General features: G+C 40.4%; 1 protein-coding gene across 3 annotated transcripts in view; it reads left to right on the plus strand.

Annotated features, from left to right (window-relative positions):
• The window catches only part of LOC121441871 (regulation of nuclear pre-mRNA domain-containing protein 1A), a 50,847-nt gene that overhangs the window by 17,084 nt on the left and 17,349 nt on the right, over positions 1-16,414 (plus strand). For all 3 annotated transcript variants that reach the window (XM_041643203.1, XM_041643202.1, XM_041643200.1), the window contains exons 2-6: positions 5,741-5,870; positions 9,336-9,442; positions 9,521-9,618; positions 11,044-11,170; positions 11,270-11,445. In XM_041643203.1, the coding sequence (XP_041499137.1) occupies positions 5,741-5,870; positions 9,336-9,442; positions 9,521-9,618; positions 11,044-11,170; positions 11,270-11,445 (638 nt within the window). The remainder of the gene's footprint in view (positions 1-5,740; positions 5,871-9,335; positions 9,443-9,520; positions 9,619-11,043; positions 11,171-11,269; positions 11,446-16,414) is intronic.

Raw genomic sequence — 16,414 nt, forward strand, 5'->3', positions numbered from 1 at the left:
CCTGACTGCTCTTCCAGAGGACCCAGGTTCAATTCTAACACCCACATGGCAGCTTCACAACTGTAACTCCAGTTCCAGGGAACCTGAAACCTTTGTGTAGACATACATACAGTCAAACCACCAGTGCATATGAAATAAAAGTAAATCATAAAATGAAAACCAAATAATGAATTAAAAAACGGAATAGTCGCCGGGCGATGGTGGCGCACGCCTTTAATCCCAGCACTCCGGAGGCAGAGGCAGGTGGATCTCTGTGAGTTCGAGACCAGCCTGGTCTACAGAGCTAGTTCCAGGACAGGCTCCAAAGCCACAGAGAAACCCTGTCTCGAAAAACCAAAAAAAAAAAACCAACCAAACAAAAAAAAAACACGGAATAGTCTTCTGGCAACCCCCTCCCCCCAGTATTGGGGCTCAGTCTGTATTAGTTGCCTTTCTTATCACTATTACAGAATCCCTTACATTAATAATATTTCAGGAAAGCTTTTGGCTCATGGCTTCATAGGTTTTTGTCCATGGTTCCTTGTCCCATTGTTCTGGCCCTCAGATGAGGCAGAGTATCATGGCAATGAAGAGAAGACCTTTTCTATGTAAACACCCCTCTGAAAGCAAAGGAATGGATACAGGTCGTTAAGGTGAGGAAAGAGAGCAAAAAACAGAAACCCAAGCGCCAGTTTGAAATATCCTCTTCTTTTCTGACCCTTTGCTGTATTCTCAGTGTCCAGTTGTAACCTGAAACTACTGTGGCATGATCCTTTAGCAGATCAACTTAAAAGGAAGAAAGACACACCTGACAAGTGGAGGCATACCTTGTCTTGTCAGCACCCACAAACCAAACCAAAAACTGGAGGAGAGATTTTCTCTTGCTCATGGTTCAGTTTATGGTTGGTTGGCTCCTTTGGTTTTGGAACTGTGGAGAAGCAATGTTGTGGTGAATGTGGGGTAGCACACCTGTTCATCTGCCTCGTGGCTGTCAGGAAGCAGGGAGGGGAGAGGGACATGCCTCCAGTGACCTCCCATTGAGACTTCACCTTCTCAGGTCTCTGACACCTCCCAAAAGTTCCACTGTTTCTACACACATCCGAGCCTTCGAGTAGCATACCAGACGCAATGGTAATACCAGTCCTTCCTGTTTGAGCTTTTCTAATATACCAGAAGGTGCATCTGTATGTCCTGCACACCACCCATTTGTAGAACTGCTGTGCACCATTTTCTGAACAGTGAAGCTTAAAATTTCTTAGTCTTTTTAGAATGTTGCCACATTTTTATTTAATTATTTTGTGTGCATGTGTGTATGTGGGCTTGTGCATGTCTGACTGAAAGTCGTCTTTTATTCCTAGTGCCTAATACAATGCCTGTGAATATAGTAAATACTAAATAATTTACCCGAGTTAATGAAATGGCATGAGATCTTCGCCATTTATAATTAACCCTTTGGTAAAATTCATTCAGAAACTTAATTAAAGTGCACTTAAAATTAGAAGACTTAAACTGGAGTGGTGGTATGTGCCTTGATTCCCAGCAGAGGCATTTCAGATCTCTGAGTGCTAGTTCCGGGTCAGCCAGCGCTACACAGTGAGACCCGTCTCAAAAAACAAACAAAATTAAGATTTAATGTATACTTACTGTAATCTTATTGTCCATAACAGTTCAGTTTGTCAGGGAGGAAAATGTTGGAGATTAAACCAGGGCCTCCGCATGCGCTAGACGAATGTTCTACCTCATATTATAGAACTTTGAAAAAAAAATTACTATGTTTATTTACTGAGCCCACCTGTAGAGGCCCACGGACAACTGAGAGATGTCAAGAGACGTCAACTCTTTTACCACAAGGGTCCTGGGGATCAAACTTAGGTAGTCAGGCTTGTCAACAATTGTCTTTACCTGTTTACTTCTCCTAGTATAGGTTTTTTGTTTTGTTTTGTTTTGTTTTTTTAGATGAAGTCCCATAACATACTCCACACTGACCGCAAACTTGTGGTCCTATTGCCTTAAGCCTTCTGAATGTGGGATTACGAAGCATTGCTATGCCAAACCTTTCTTTGTAATAGATTTTTGTTACACGATAATGACTTTTCTCCTGATCTTCTGTAAGACCTAAGTGTGCAGTTTTGTGTGTGTGTGTGTGTGTGCGCGCGCTCTAGGAAGATCTATACCTTACACCTAGTGCAGCTTAAGATTTATCTCAGGGAAGTAAGTGAGATGTACAGTGTAGTACTTCATTTATAATTATTATTGATTATTAATTTTAATTATTAAATGACACTTGGCTTATGCTTTATTGATAGAAATATAGCAGAATACATAAATACAGTGGGATGTAATGTTTATAATTACTTTCATGTTGATGTGATTGTATTTATGTAGAGAAGAAATAAAGGAAAAAAGAACTTGGATTTTATTGTTGGGTTTATAATCTGCCAGTGTGTGTGTAGTTTGCAAAAATTCCCAGCCAGTGAATAGATCAGGAAAGGTAATTTTTGTTTTTGTGCCAATCATGGTTCCTGGCACACAGCAAACACTAAATAAAAATTGTTTAAATTGAATGGAAGATGTAGAAACTGGGTTTCTTCAGGGAATCTTGTGACCAGCAGAAGCTTAGGAACTGACGAGGTCACACTCGTGGCTCAACCTGCCTCTCTGCCGCCCAGAGGTGCTTCTTTAGGGAATTAGGGATTTGAGACTGAAGCCCAGGCATTAATGGGATGCTAGGCAAGTGGTCTACTACTGAGCCACATCCCACCCAGCCTCTTTGTGTTTTTTTTTTTTTTTTTTTTTTTTTAGATTTTGAGACTGGAGCTTACTTTACTTATTAGGCTGGCCTTAAACTGTTTGCAGTGGCCTCCCAGGTTTTGCTATTACAGACCTGTGTGAAAGCGTTAATGGCTGTTATTTTTTTCAAAATATTTAATTATTTATTATGTATACAATATTCTGTATTCTGTCTGTGTGTATGCCTGCAGGCCAGAAGAGGGCACCAGACTCCATTACAGATGGTTGTGAGCCACCATGTGGTTGCTGGGAATTGAACTCTGGACCTTTGGAAAAGCAGGCAATGCTCTTAACCTCTGAGCCATCTCTCCAGCCCCAATAGCTGTTATTTTTAAAGTGGTCTGAATTTGTTTATAAATCACTTTTGCAATTTTTCTCCCAGAATTGTTGTGATTGTTTTCTTTCTGTTTTTCCTTCTTTCTTTTTCTTACCCTTCACCCCATCTCTGAGATAGGGTTTCTCTGTGATAGCCCTAACTGTCCTGGAACTTGATTCATAGACCAGGCCAGCCTCGAACTCACAAAGATCTGCCTGCCTTTGCCTCCCGAGTGCTGGGGTTAAAGGCATGCGCCACTACCACCTGGCAGAATTTCTCATATTTTAACCTTGGTTCCAAAAGAGGAAAAATTGAAATTGGTGTTAGGACCACAATCATTCCGAGCTTCTGTTATGCAGTGTGTGTGTGTGTGTGTGTGTGAGCCACAGCAAAACCTCTGATTAATTCTTCTGCGGGTATCTACCACCTTTTTTTTTTCTTAAAAGGACAGATCTTAGGGAGGGGGAGGGGAGGAGGTGGAAATTTTCAATAAAAAAATAAATAAAAGCAAAAAAAAAAAAAGACAGGTCTTCTTACGGAGACCTTTGGGGCTTGCTGATCAGGCCAGACTGGCCGGCAAGCCCCAGGGATCTATTTGTGTCTTCCTCCTCTGCCCTACTTTTTTCTTGTCTGTTTTTTGAGATGGGATCTCACTGTATAGAAAAGGATGTCCTGGAACTTACAGAGATCTGCTTGCCTCTCCCTCCTGCTTGTGGAGATGAAAGGCTTGTGCCACCATGCCTGGCCTAATTTCATGAACGTTTATAGTAACAGAATGAAGAAAGCTATGAAGTCAAGATACTTTTCAAATACATTGAGTACATCTGGTAAGCAGATTCTAGCAAAATGAGAATTCTGCTATAGGACTTTGCTACCCCATTCTTCCTTGGCTTTTTTTGTTTTGTTTTTCTGAGACAGAGTTTTTCTGTGTAGTCCTGGCTGTCCTGGAACTTACTCTATAGACCAGGCTGGCCTCCAACTCAGTAGATCTGTCTGCCTTTGCTGCCCATTAGCTCAGGCTACTTATTAGCTTAGCATATATTAACCCATTGTTCTTATCTATGTTAGCCACATGGCTCAGTACCTTTCTCAGAGAGACAGATCACATCCTGCTTCATAGGTGGTCTGGGCAGGCGTGGGGAAAAGCTTCTTCCCAGAAAGCTCCTGTTTTCATCACCCTGCCTCTACTTCCTGTCTGGTTGACCCGCCCATACTACCTGCCTGGCCAATCAGCATTTATTTAAAACATGATTGACAGAATACAGACAATTCTCCCACACCACCTTTTCCCTCTTTTTCTCTCCCTCTGCTTTTCTCTCTCTACCTGTCTCTCTCCAAGGCCTCATGCATACCAAGGGAGTGTTCTTCCATGAAACTGTATTCCCAGTCCTTGGAACTCTTCGGCTTGTGAACCTGGAATATCTCACTGTAAATGAAACAATATCCCCTGCTTCTGAACCTTAGCAACCTTGCCCTTCTGTGTCTGGCTCTGTGGTTTGACTTTGGGTACTGTGCCTAAGGAGAAGAAGAATAGTGCTTATCTTTTTGTGACTGGATTCTTCCACTTGGCATGATGTCCACAGAGTTCATCTATATTGTAGACTGTCAGGATTTTCTTTCTTTGTCAGGCTGTAGCATTTGGAAGGGGTGACCAGCACATTTTATCTATTAGTGAACATGTAGGATGTTAGATCTTGGCTGATCATGCCCCCTATTTCATTGTGGGTAAACAGCCTTTTTGATATTTCTTTGCTCAGTTACTAAATAACAATTTCTTACATTATTTGGATTAAATCAGATAATACATACATTGCTTAGAGTGGTATGTAGCGTATAATAAAAGTTAAAAAATGTTGTCATAACTAAGAAAGGACCCCATTTATTAGCTCAAGCACCCATTCAAAAGTACTGCAGTTGGTCTGTCATTTAGATAAGAAAAAATAGTTTTAAAAATCATTTGATATAATGGGGGGACTGGGAGGAGAGGGGTGAGGGAAAACTGCAATGGGGCTGCAAAAATAAATAAATAAATCATTTGATAGAGGCTGGACATGGTAGTGCATGTTTTTAATCCCAATACTTGGGAAGGAGAGGCAGGAGAATGTCTGAGTTTGCAGTCAACCTGGTCTACGTAGCAAAACACAGGACTGCCAGGATTACATAGACACTGTCAAATTGGACTGGAGAGGTGGCTCAGTGTTTAAAAACACTGACTGTTCTCCCAGAGGACCTGAGTTCACATGGGGCCACTCAAAACCACCTGTAACTCCAACCTCGGGGTCTGACTTTACTTCCATGCATACACATCACATACCCTCAGACAGCTAACATGCGTATGCACATAAATAAAACAAAGTCTTACAAAAAATAATTAATGGGAGAGGAAGTAAAAATTTGGTAACTCTCAGCTTTTCCCTGGGTGAAATCTGGGACAGCAAGGTCCATCACTGACCTCTGTGTACCTCTTTGATTCTTTTTTCCCCACACACATCTGACCTTCAGAAGAGGTAGAGTGGCTGCCCTGGTAATGTCAGTAGCAGTAGTGGATGAGTTCATAGGAGAAGCTGGAGCCATTCCAGTGAGAAGAAAGTTTGCCTGCGTTCAGTGAGGATGTTTTACATGTCTTAAGTTTTTTTCTTTTCTCATTTTTTTTAGCCAAACCCAACAGGAAGCTTACTTTTCTCTACCTGGCCAATGATGTCATTCAGAACAGCAAACGGAAAGGACCAGAGTTCACGAAAGACTTTGCGCCAGTCATAGTGGAAGCGTTCAAGCATGTTTCAAGGTAGGGTCCTTTTTGTACATGAGGTAAGAATATATGGAATGTACATAGTGGAAGCGTTCAAGCATGTTTCAAGGTAGGGTCCTTTTTGTACATGAGGTAAGAATATATGGAATGTATTTGTTGGAAGCTTTTTTTAATTTGTAATTTGATGGTTTTTGCTTTCTGTGAGGATTTGAGCTGCTGCTGAGGGCATTTGGAATACTTGAATCATGGCTTTCCTGTAAGAGACCAGAATGCCTGCTTTCTTGGGATGAATGTCACTGAGAGTAAAGGAACTGAACTGTAAATGCATGCTTGTAGAACTCCATCTTATGTTTGACATTTCTGAACTTACTTAATACCACAATATTTTTATGGTTTTCTCGTGTGTGTGTATTTCCTAACATTTTTAAGTACTTTAGAAATGAAGAATATGGGACTGGATGGCTCAGCAGTTAAGAGTACTAGCTGTTCTTCCAGAGGTCCTGAGTTCAATTCCCAGCACCCACATAGTGGCTCACACTGTCTGTAATTCAAGTTCCAGTGGATCTGACATCTTCATACAGATATACATGTAGACAAAACACCGGTGCACATAAATAAAAAATTTTTAAAAACGAATGAATATTTAATCATAAACTTTTCAAATTTTTCTTCAGGTAACTTTGTGTGTGGAAATCCTAGTTTATGCATTCTAAATATTTATATTTCATTTGTTTGTGTTTGTGTACATATGCCACAGTTGGAGATTAGAGTTGGACTCAAGTCATGAGGTGTGAGACAAATACCTTTTATCTACTGAGCCATCTGGCTCTGTCTTACATACTTATTTTCAAATATTATATGCTGAAATGTAATAGATTTCCTGGGCAACAGTGCTGAATAAGATAGTAAATCAGGCTGAGCTTCAGCATACGATGGTACATGGCGATCACATCCATTAGTGCTCTAGGGGTGAGAATGCCACGTCAGGTGTTGCTGTTACTGCTTTCTTAATGTCATGTGACCTGCAGTTTCCACATTGCCTTCTACCCTGCAGAGCTAAGTGCTACACCTTTCTCTCTCTCTCTCTCTCTCTCTCTTTCTCTCTCTCTCTCTCTCTCTCTCTCTCTCTCTCTCTTCCCTTCTCTCTGAGACAGAATGTGATTATGTAGCTCTGGCTGGCCTGGTACTCATTGTGTAGACTGGCTAGCCTTGAACTCTTCATCTCTGCCTCTCCCTCCCAAGAATAAAGGCCCAAGTCTGGCTCAGTTGAGACTTTTTTCTTCATTCCTGAGCTGTATGCCCAGTTACTTGTTGATGTTTCTACCCGGGTGTCTCACACTCAACTGTCTGACTATGAATTATGTCCTTGTTTCTGCCAAATTTGCGCCTTCTCTAGGCCTCATTATCTCAGGGAATGACAGCTTCATTTGTGCTGACAGCATGATGGGTGTCATCTACGCTTCCTTCTCCTTCACTGCATGCTCCATGGAGCACACAGCCTGCCGGGTGCCATTTTCCTGACTAGTTACCGTCATCTTTTCTTGCTGGTACAAGTAGCCACTCCCCTAGTATGGCTTGGTCCTCTGGGAAAACTGTAGGCAGAGTAGCAGAGTACTCATAATGCTCCCTTCTCTTTGAGCAAGACTGAAGGTGCTCCGTTGTGGAGCTTGTCTGCCTCTCTATACTCATGTGCACTGTGCTTTTCCCACCTGTAGTCTGCATTTTAAACTAACAGACCCTTTTCTAAATTCCTTGTACCTTCAGCTACTTTTTTGTTTGTTTTCAAGACCATTTCTTTGTATGTGCTTGACTGTCCTGGAACTAGCTCTAGCTCTGTAGACCAGGCTGGCCTTGAACTCACAGAAATCTTCCTGCTTCAGCCTCCCGAGAGCTGGGATTAAAGGCCTACGCCATGGCCACCCGGCAAAATAAATGTTTTTGTTTTTTTTTTAAGACAGGGTTTCTCTGTGTAGTCTTGGTTGTCCTAAAACTCCCACTCTAGATACTTTTATTTTTGAGATAGGATCTTATATATCCCAAGCTGACCCTGAACTTGGTATGTAGCCAAAAATGACTGAATTTCTTTTTTGTCTTTATTTTTATTTTTGATTGTGAATTTCTTATCCTCCTACTTGTCCCTCTCAAATGCTGCAGGGATTACAGACATGTACCAACATGCATGGTTTATGTGGTGCTGGAGATCAAGCCCAAGGTTTCATGTATGCTTGGCAAGTACTCTACCAATTGAGCTATATGCCCAGCCCCTATCTTATGCTTTTATATATGTTCCTCTCTAGAAAAATTCACCTACAGAAAAGATTTTAGGTAGGAAGAGTGAGCCGTAGTATTCTGGGCAAGTTTGAAGATCATCAAGGAATGTGGAGAGTTTGCCAGAAGCAGAGGCTGTGGGACTGTAGTTCAGGCTGAGGATTTGGGTTTTAGAGACTGTAGAGAAGAACTTGTTCTGATTTGACATAGGGTGGATATTTTTTAAAGTGGAGGAGTTGAGGCTGGAGATGAGTGCATGATGGTGGTATAAAACCCAGGCAAGGCACTCGAGCATGGCTCAGCAGTTAGGAGCATGCACAGCTCTTGCAGAGGCCCCAGGCTAGTTTGTCAACACCCACATGGAAGCTCACAATTGCCTGTAACTCCAGTTCCAGGTTATCTTAACCATGCGCGCACGTGTACACAAATACACTACAAAACCCAGGTGAGGTGGTGCTGAAGGAAATGACAAATGGTTGAAAGTCACCCATGTCCCATTTTCCTGTAGTTCCAGTCTTCAGTTTTGCATTTATTTGTTTGTTTGTTTGTTTGTTTATTTTGGTTTTTCGAGACAGGGTTTCTCTGTAGCTTTGGTTCCTGTCCTGGAACTAGTTCTTTAGACCAGGCTGGCCTCGAACTCCCAGAGATCCTCCTGCCTCTGCCTCCTGAGTGCTGGGATTAAAGGCGTGCGCCACCACCGCCCTGCCAGTTTTGCCTTTATTCCTCAGATAGTACCCCTGTTCTCTGACTGGTCTGGATCTGTCAGGGTGCTGTCTGTAGTACCACATCCTCATTCATAGTGCTTATGGACAACAGCTGCTGGGAAGTGCCCCTTGCTTTCTGTGCCTAAGACAGTGGTGGGTTCAGCAAACTTAAAACGTGCACTGTCCTTTAGCTCCTTTCACTTGCGAGCACTATCATTGTAAGCCCCTAGTGTCTGCTTCTGAAAATTTGACAATTAAAACCATTTGATTTGCTTTGTTCTCTTACTGAGTTTTTTGTTCTTTTAGGTTTTTGTTTGAGACAGGGTTTCTCTGTATAGATGTTACTGAGTTCTTAAGGGAAGCAAGGATGGTGTTTGCATCACATCTTGACTGAGCTGCTGCTGACGGTGCTCAGCGCACCTGAGTAGCTCTTGCTGGGAGCCAGCATTTGGTCCTATTTTAAATCAACATTACTTTGTGGTAGTGTTCACTATACATTTTTACTCAGTATTTTTTTTTTTTAATTTAGTGAAACTGATGAAAGTTGTAAGAAGCACCTTGGCAGAGTGCTGTCTATTTGGGAAGAGCGATCCGTCTATGAGGATGATGTGTTAGACCAACTTAAGCACGCACTCTGTAAGTATAGGGTCTTGATCTCTTTTCTCTGGCTCTCAGGAAAACACATCTTTCATAGACTTCCTGTTTTTAAATCAGATGGAGATAAGAAGACCAGGAAGCGGACTTATGACCAAATAAAGGTGGATGAGAATGAAAATTGTTCCTCTCTTGGGTCCCCAAGTGAACCACCACAGGTAAAAATACAAGGCAGCTGCAGGGTTTTTACTCCATGTGACCTCTGGGCTTTGATCATTTCAGTGTTCTGGGTGCAAGAAAGGCATATTTCTGGCTAACAAATTGCTTTTCTTTGACGTAGTATGGTGTGTGTGTGTGTGAAGATTTTGTTATTTTAGTTATGTATGTGTCTGTCCATGGGTATGTGCAAGTGAACATCCAAGGAGTTAGGAGGTGTCTGTTTCCCTGGGCTGGAGTTCCAGCAATTATAGGCTACCTACCTGTCATGGTCCTAAAAGCTGAACTCTTCTGCAAGAGCAGTTCATGCTCGTAACCACTGTAATACCTTAAGTGTTGTATTGTTTGCTTTATATAGGGAATGCATTTCCAATAGCTAAATATGAATAAATGTAGTGAAACACCCACTATTAACACTAAAGATTTTATTTTTACTGGGTGTGGTGGTGTACTCCTTTAATCTCAGCACTTGGGAGGCAGAAGCAGGCGGATCTTTGTGAGTTCAAGGCCATCCTGGTCTACAGAGTAAGTTCCAGGACAACCAAAGATACACACAGGGAAACCTTGTCTTAAAAACCAAAACAAACAAACAAACAAAAAACCCCCAAAAACTAAAAACCTTTTTTTTAAAAATAAAATACAACCAAAACATTTGTTATATGGCTTAAACTAAAATTCTATGCTTAGATGAACATTGCTTCCTTTAAATATTTTTTGTTTTTAAACATATAAAATGATTGCTAGAATGATAACAATAGGTGGTAGTAACACAATATATTATGTGTAAAACTTTTCAGGAAAATAAAAATTTTCTAGATTAATACTGTCTAGGTCAGAGTTAATAGCTGCCTTCTTTTTCCTCTGAGGTATCTACCATACTAGCCAGTCACTTACCTCAGTTTGCTAATTAGAAAAGTTTTTGCACTCTTTGCTTTCATAAACACTAGGGTGTGAACACCTCGAGGTCTAAAGCTGTGCCTCAAGTTCAACACTTAAAATAACATAGTTTTTTTACTTAACATATAAAAGAAGGATTGGGGACAAAAGAGATTGCTCGTCGGTTAAGATCACCACTACTCTTTCTCAGTTAAGCTCTTAACCTGAGAACCCAGGTTTGATTTTGTCCCAGCACACATTAGACAGCTTACCACTATCTGTAACTCCAGTTCCAGGGCATCTGGGTCTCTTTTCTGACCTCTGAGGTACCAGGTGTGATCAAGTTGTACAGACAGACATAAATGGAACAAAACACATGAAAAAAGTAGTCTAACATGTATTTTTTAAAAATGTGTCTTAAGAATGGTATATGTTGCAGACTTTTTGCTAATGAGTATTTCATAAGGATTAGGCATATGAAAGAGGTGTCAAGTCCTCTATATTTGTTAGAGCTTTATTTCTTTTGGTTCTGAAGTTGTGTAATTTTTTAGACTCTAGACCTTGTTAGAGCATTACAAGATTTAGAAAATGCAGCCTCAGGTGATGCAGCAGTTCATCAAAGGATAGCTTCTTTGCCTGTTGAAGTTCAAGAAGTGTCCCTGCTTGAGAAAATAACAGGTAAGAGTGAGGTCCACAGGGTTATCTTGGAGGTGGGTGTGGGAGCGGCTTGTCATTGTTTTGTTGTGCATTAATTGTATTACCTTGTGCTTTTCTTAGATAAAGAATCTGGAGAAAGACTTTCTAAAATGGTAGAGGATGCTTGTATGTTGCTGGCAGATTATAATGGCAGACTGGCGGCAGAAATAGATGATAGAAAACAGCTCACTCGAATGTTAGCAGATTTTCTTCGTTGTCAAAAGGAAGCCCTTGCAGAGAAAGAACATAAATTGGAAGTGCGTAACCTTTTCCTTCTTTAGTGCATTGTTATTTAATTTTCTGTACCTTAATGTATCTGTGCATCTTAGAGTTCTTGCATCATGGACTATTTTAGGCAGTGACCCAGGTAAGCTGCTTCTTGCCATCAGTTTTTCCCTATAGACTGCTTAAGTAAATGTAAAATTTTGGTCTTAGCAGAATTTGTTACATTTGAAATCATCTCTGTGAAATTTCATGTAATAGTAGAAATTTAAACCCTCTAAGCACAAACATAATAAGAAAAAGTCAAGTCTAGTAAGTCTTGTGTTAGTGGTAATTCACTAAGGTTGTTCAGCTTATTGAATTCCTATTCTTAGCACATACTGTTTTTTAGGTCCATCATTAAGTATTCAGATTACCCCCTCCACATGATTGTCACACTTAGTATATTCCCCCTCAGCCATACTCTCTGGGCTTCCACAGTGCTGTTCCGGAAAAGGTTATTGATGGATTAGGTATGGTTGTTACTGTTGGTGGAGTAGCCATTGTCAGCATAGGAGAACTGGGCTTAGCTTTGTTTAAAAGACCATTCAGTTAACGGGTTCTTACTTGAGTTGTTTTGAATTTCAGCGCCTTGTGAAAATGCCTTGAATTCAGTCCCTGTATTATAGACATCTCAATCTTAATTTGTAGGTCTATCATGGTGTTGCCTCATAAATTTTTTTATTATTTAATTCTTGGCTCAGCAGTTTCTCACTAATCCCCAGGTGATGCTTAGACTGGCCTGCTATTGCAGTTCTGAGAGAATTCCTTGATTATTCCACATACCAATGCTCCACTCTTAATTTTATGCTGTCCTTGAAGAGGTTGCCTGCTTGAAATGGAATAGATAAGTTGAGTTTCCTAGACCATGAATATGGTAGTTCACTTAACCTGTTTGTGATGATGTAGTGGCCTTCAGTCTTAATGTATCCTTCCTTGTTTCCCATTTGCAGTGGTATGGGTGAGTATGCCAACAGTTTTTGTCTTCAGCCTTTTGGTACAGTTTCTTTAACTTCTGTTGAGCTTCTATTGCAGGTATTGGACACGGCATATCTTCTTACGATGTCATCACCATTAGCATATTTCCGGCTAAAAATAAACATCAAACTCCAAAGCCTGTATTGTCTCATGTTTTTGAAAATTGAATAACGAAGATTTTTTTATTCTATTTAAAACTGCTTTCTCACTTTTGCTGTTGACTATCATTGGTTTCAAAAATAGAATTTATATTTGACATGTAACTGTAGAAAATAGATCACCGTCCCTGCCCCATTTGCTGGTACTTTCTAGCCAGATTTACTAGTTAATAGTCATACAGAGAGCTGATGACGTTAGCGCTGCCATTTACCATGTCTCTGGGGTACTGTTCAAGGCTCTTCACATAATCCTATACAACAGGACACATTATTATCCACACTGTATCTTCATGGAAGTAAGGCATGGGAAAATAAAGTAATTAAGCACTACTGGATTGTTGAGAACCCCAACAGTGCCTCCAGCATTGGTGCATTCATTCCAAAGTCATGTTGACTTTCTGTTCTTATAGAAAGTAGTATATCCCTTTTGAAAAATCAGAAGTCCTATTTTTCCAATGCTTTCTAATATACCCTTTCCAACTAATCACAGGCTTGAAATCAAGGAAGTTTGATTGTTCAGCATGAATGAATTTTAAATTGAAGCCACCTCAATTATGATCAGGGTTTTTGTTTTGTTTTTGTATTTTTAAGTCTTTCTAGTTTTTCAAGACAGGTTTTTTTCTTTGTACAAAACACTGGCTATCCTGGAACTCACTACTTGTAAACCAGGCTGGCCTTGAACTCAGATATGTCTGTCTCTGCCTGCTGAGTTCTAGAATTAAAGGTGTGTGCCATTATGCCCCAGCTCATTATCATATTTTTAAAGATTCCATTTTCATAAACTAGGAAGTTATTTAGCAAGAACTCATTGTAAATTGTCATTGAGAAGCCAAGGGTTTTTTGTTTTTTTGGTCATATGACGTGACAATGACTTTAGACATGCTTTGTATTAGTAGGTGGCATCACCCTGAAGTAGAGACTGGGGACTGAAAGTTTAAGGTTTTGTATCAGTTGCACTGTCTCTTAAACTGGTTTAAGTTATCGAGGTCAGTAATCACCATTGTTAGAAAGTGAAATAAAAGTATCAGTTTAAGAAGTGGTCTTGTCTTGAGGAAGTTAAGAAGTGGTTCATGTCTTGAGAAAGCCACTATTAAAACATTTGAAATGATGAAAATATGAAGTGCTTCTAACTGTTTTGGTAGTTTTGGATTAACTTTGATAAGTGAACAGATAATAGACTTTTAATCTAGGCTGTTGCACTTGCCCATAATCCTAGTATTAGTGAGACTGAGGCAAAGAAATCCTGAGATTAAGGCAGTTTATATAGCAATCTGACAGGGGTGGGGGATGAATGGATGGGTGGGTGGGTGGATGCTGGAGATGTGGCTCATTGGTTAAGAGCACTAGCTGCTCTTTCAGAGGACCTGGGTTCAATTCCCAGAACCCACGTGGCAGCGTACAACTGTTTGTAACTCCAATTCCTGGGGATCTGATACCTTCACACAGACAAAACACCAGTGCACATAAGATGGGGGGAAAAGATTTATTTGATCTGGAACCTCTTGCCTCAGCCTTCTTATTGCTGGGATTGTGTCTACCACCATAGGATAACTTAAAGTGACTCTTTGATGTGATGTTTTTTGGAGAGGGTACAATGTACAGATGAATCCCATATCAATGAGATTCCTGATTGCTTAGTTTTTAGAAGTTATGGAAGAAAACATGCTTTTATAAAATCAGTGCTTGCCACCTTTAGTCCCAGCTTTCAGGAGGCAGAAGTGGATGGAGTTCTTAAGTTCAAGGCCAGTCTGGTTTACAGAGTGAGCTCCAGTACAGCGAGGAGGCTACAGAGAAACTCTAGAAAGAAGCAAAATAAACACATGGATAAGCACACATAATGATAGTGCTTGCTAATCTTTGCAAACTGTGCACTTCCAAGTCTAGGAATAGATTATGAAGAAGGAAGCCATAATTCCAAACACTAGAAGTCATAATGAGAAAGCATATAGAGAGGATAAGTGCTTATTTGGTATGTGAATATTGATGATTGGCCGGGCGGTGGTGGTGCACGCCTTTAATCCCAGCACTGGGAGGCAGAGGCAGGCGGATCTCTGTGAGTTCGAGACCAGCCTGGTCTACAAGAGCTAGTTCCAGGACAGGCTCCAAAATCACAGAGAAACCCTGTCTTGAAAAACCAAAAAAAAAAAAAAAAAAAGTGAATATTGATGATTAAAGCTTGTTCTGGGGTAGGAAGATGGCTCAGTGAGTAAAGTTAATCTGGGCAAACATGAGAGCTGTTAGGATCCATAACCCTCTGTAAATGATGAGCACGGCAGCATGCACTTGTGATCCCAGCACTGGGAGGCAGACAGATCCTTTAGCTGAATCTGAGTTCCAGGTTCGGAGAGAGAAGACGCTTTCTCAAAGTGGAGAGCAGTGGAGGAAGACACCCGACTGTTGACCTCTGTCCTTCACATGCATTTGTGTTCAAGCACAGAAAGTTCCTTTCCCTTGAGTTGTCATGGTGCCTCTGTTAAACTGTATTCACTGTGTGAATTTGCTTAATATGGATAGAACCATAGTACAGACATTGTAAGATGTTGAGGATTGGTTTGCAGTAGGGAAGAGTGCTGGGGTTCATCTAGAAGGTCTCAGTCGTGCTAGTTATGTGCTCTCCCACAGTTATATTCCAAGCCAGGCTATCAGAGCCTGCAGCATATGTGTATGATTTCACCCATACTGAGTATTGCATATTTGGAAGTGTTTATTTTTCTTTCAGTTTCTTTTATCTTTTGACCAGTCTTGAGTTCTGATTTTATGACTTATTTTTGCCTGTGTGTATATATATATATATATATTTAAAATAGCCTTCTCTATCTATATAACCATAAAGGCCTTGAAATGTTTTGTATTATTTCTCAATAATTTTATTGAAATTTGTTTTGCATATAATGCAGAAATGTAGCAAATTGAAAGTAATAATTGCCCTTTTATTGATTGGTAGTAGGACAGGTATAGTGACTCAGGTCTTAATCTTAGTACACTGTGGACTGAAGCAGAAGCATGTGTTTGAGGCCAGCTTGGTCTTTTTTTCGAGACTGGGTTCCTCTGTGGTTTTGGAGTCTGTCCTGGAACTAGCTCTTGTAGACCAGGCTGGTCTCGAACTCACAGAGATCCGCCTGCCTCTGCCTCCCAGTGCTGGGATTAAAGGCGTGCACCACCACCACCCGGCCCAGCTTGGTCTTTGTATGATCTGTGTTACATACAAAGTGAGATTCTGCATCAACCTTCTCCCCTAAAACCCAAAATTAACGATTTCTTTACTAGTGTTGTGAAATGCTATTTCTGCCAAGCTTAATTCTTACATGTGCATACTGACCTGTAAGTTTTACACTTAATTGTGCAAATTGTGATTTTGATTGCTTTCTAATACCATTCATGTTTGCCATTTCAACTAATCATGGTTATTGTATGTATGCAATTTTATTTTTTCTCATTTTCAACTTTGTATTTTAATTGAGAGTGCTCATTCCTTTATCATGTCATGGGTCATTTTCCTCCCTGCTATTCATACCTAAGATAAAGTTTAATTAACAAGTTGGATATAATTAATAACAGTTTAATAAGCATATGAAATGTGGTTTCTCTCCCTCTCATATCTTGGTTTGCTGTAATAAAATTGGTGGATCCTGGTGACTGAGGATGACTGACACTGTGAGGGAGAAAAGACAGGAGGACTGCTTACTAGAAAGACCGCATGGAGCTCAATGTATACAGTGACTAAAGTCTGCTCAGCCATTTGAACAGAGAAAATGGCCATTTTTTTACCTTGTGAACGTGTACCTGTTTTGTTCCTCCCATTAGTAAGAGAGCAGCACCTGAGTAATCT

Source organism: Microtus oregoni, unplaced genomic scaffold (assembly GCF_018167655.1).
Source record: "Microtus oregoni isolate MIOR12 unplaced genomic scaffold, Mior012 000082F_ref0000272, whole genome shotgun sequence".
Classification (NCBI taxonomy): Eukaryota; Metazoa; Chordata; class Mammalia; order Rodentia; family Cricetidae; genus Microtus; species Microtus oregoni.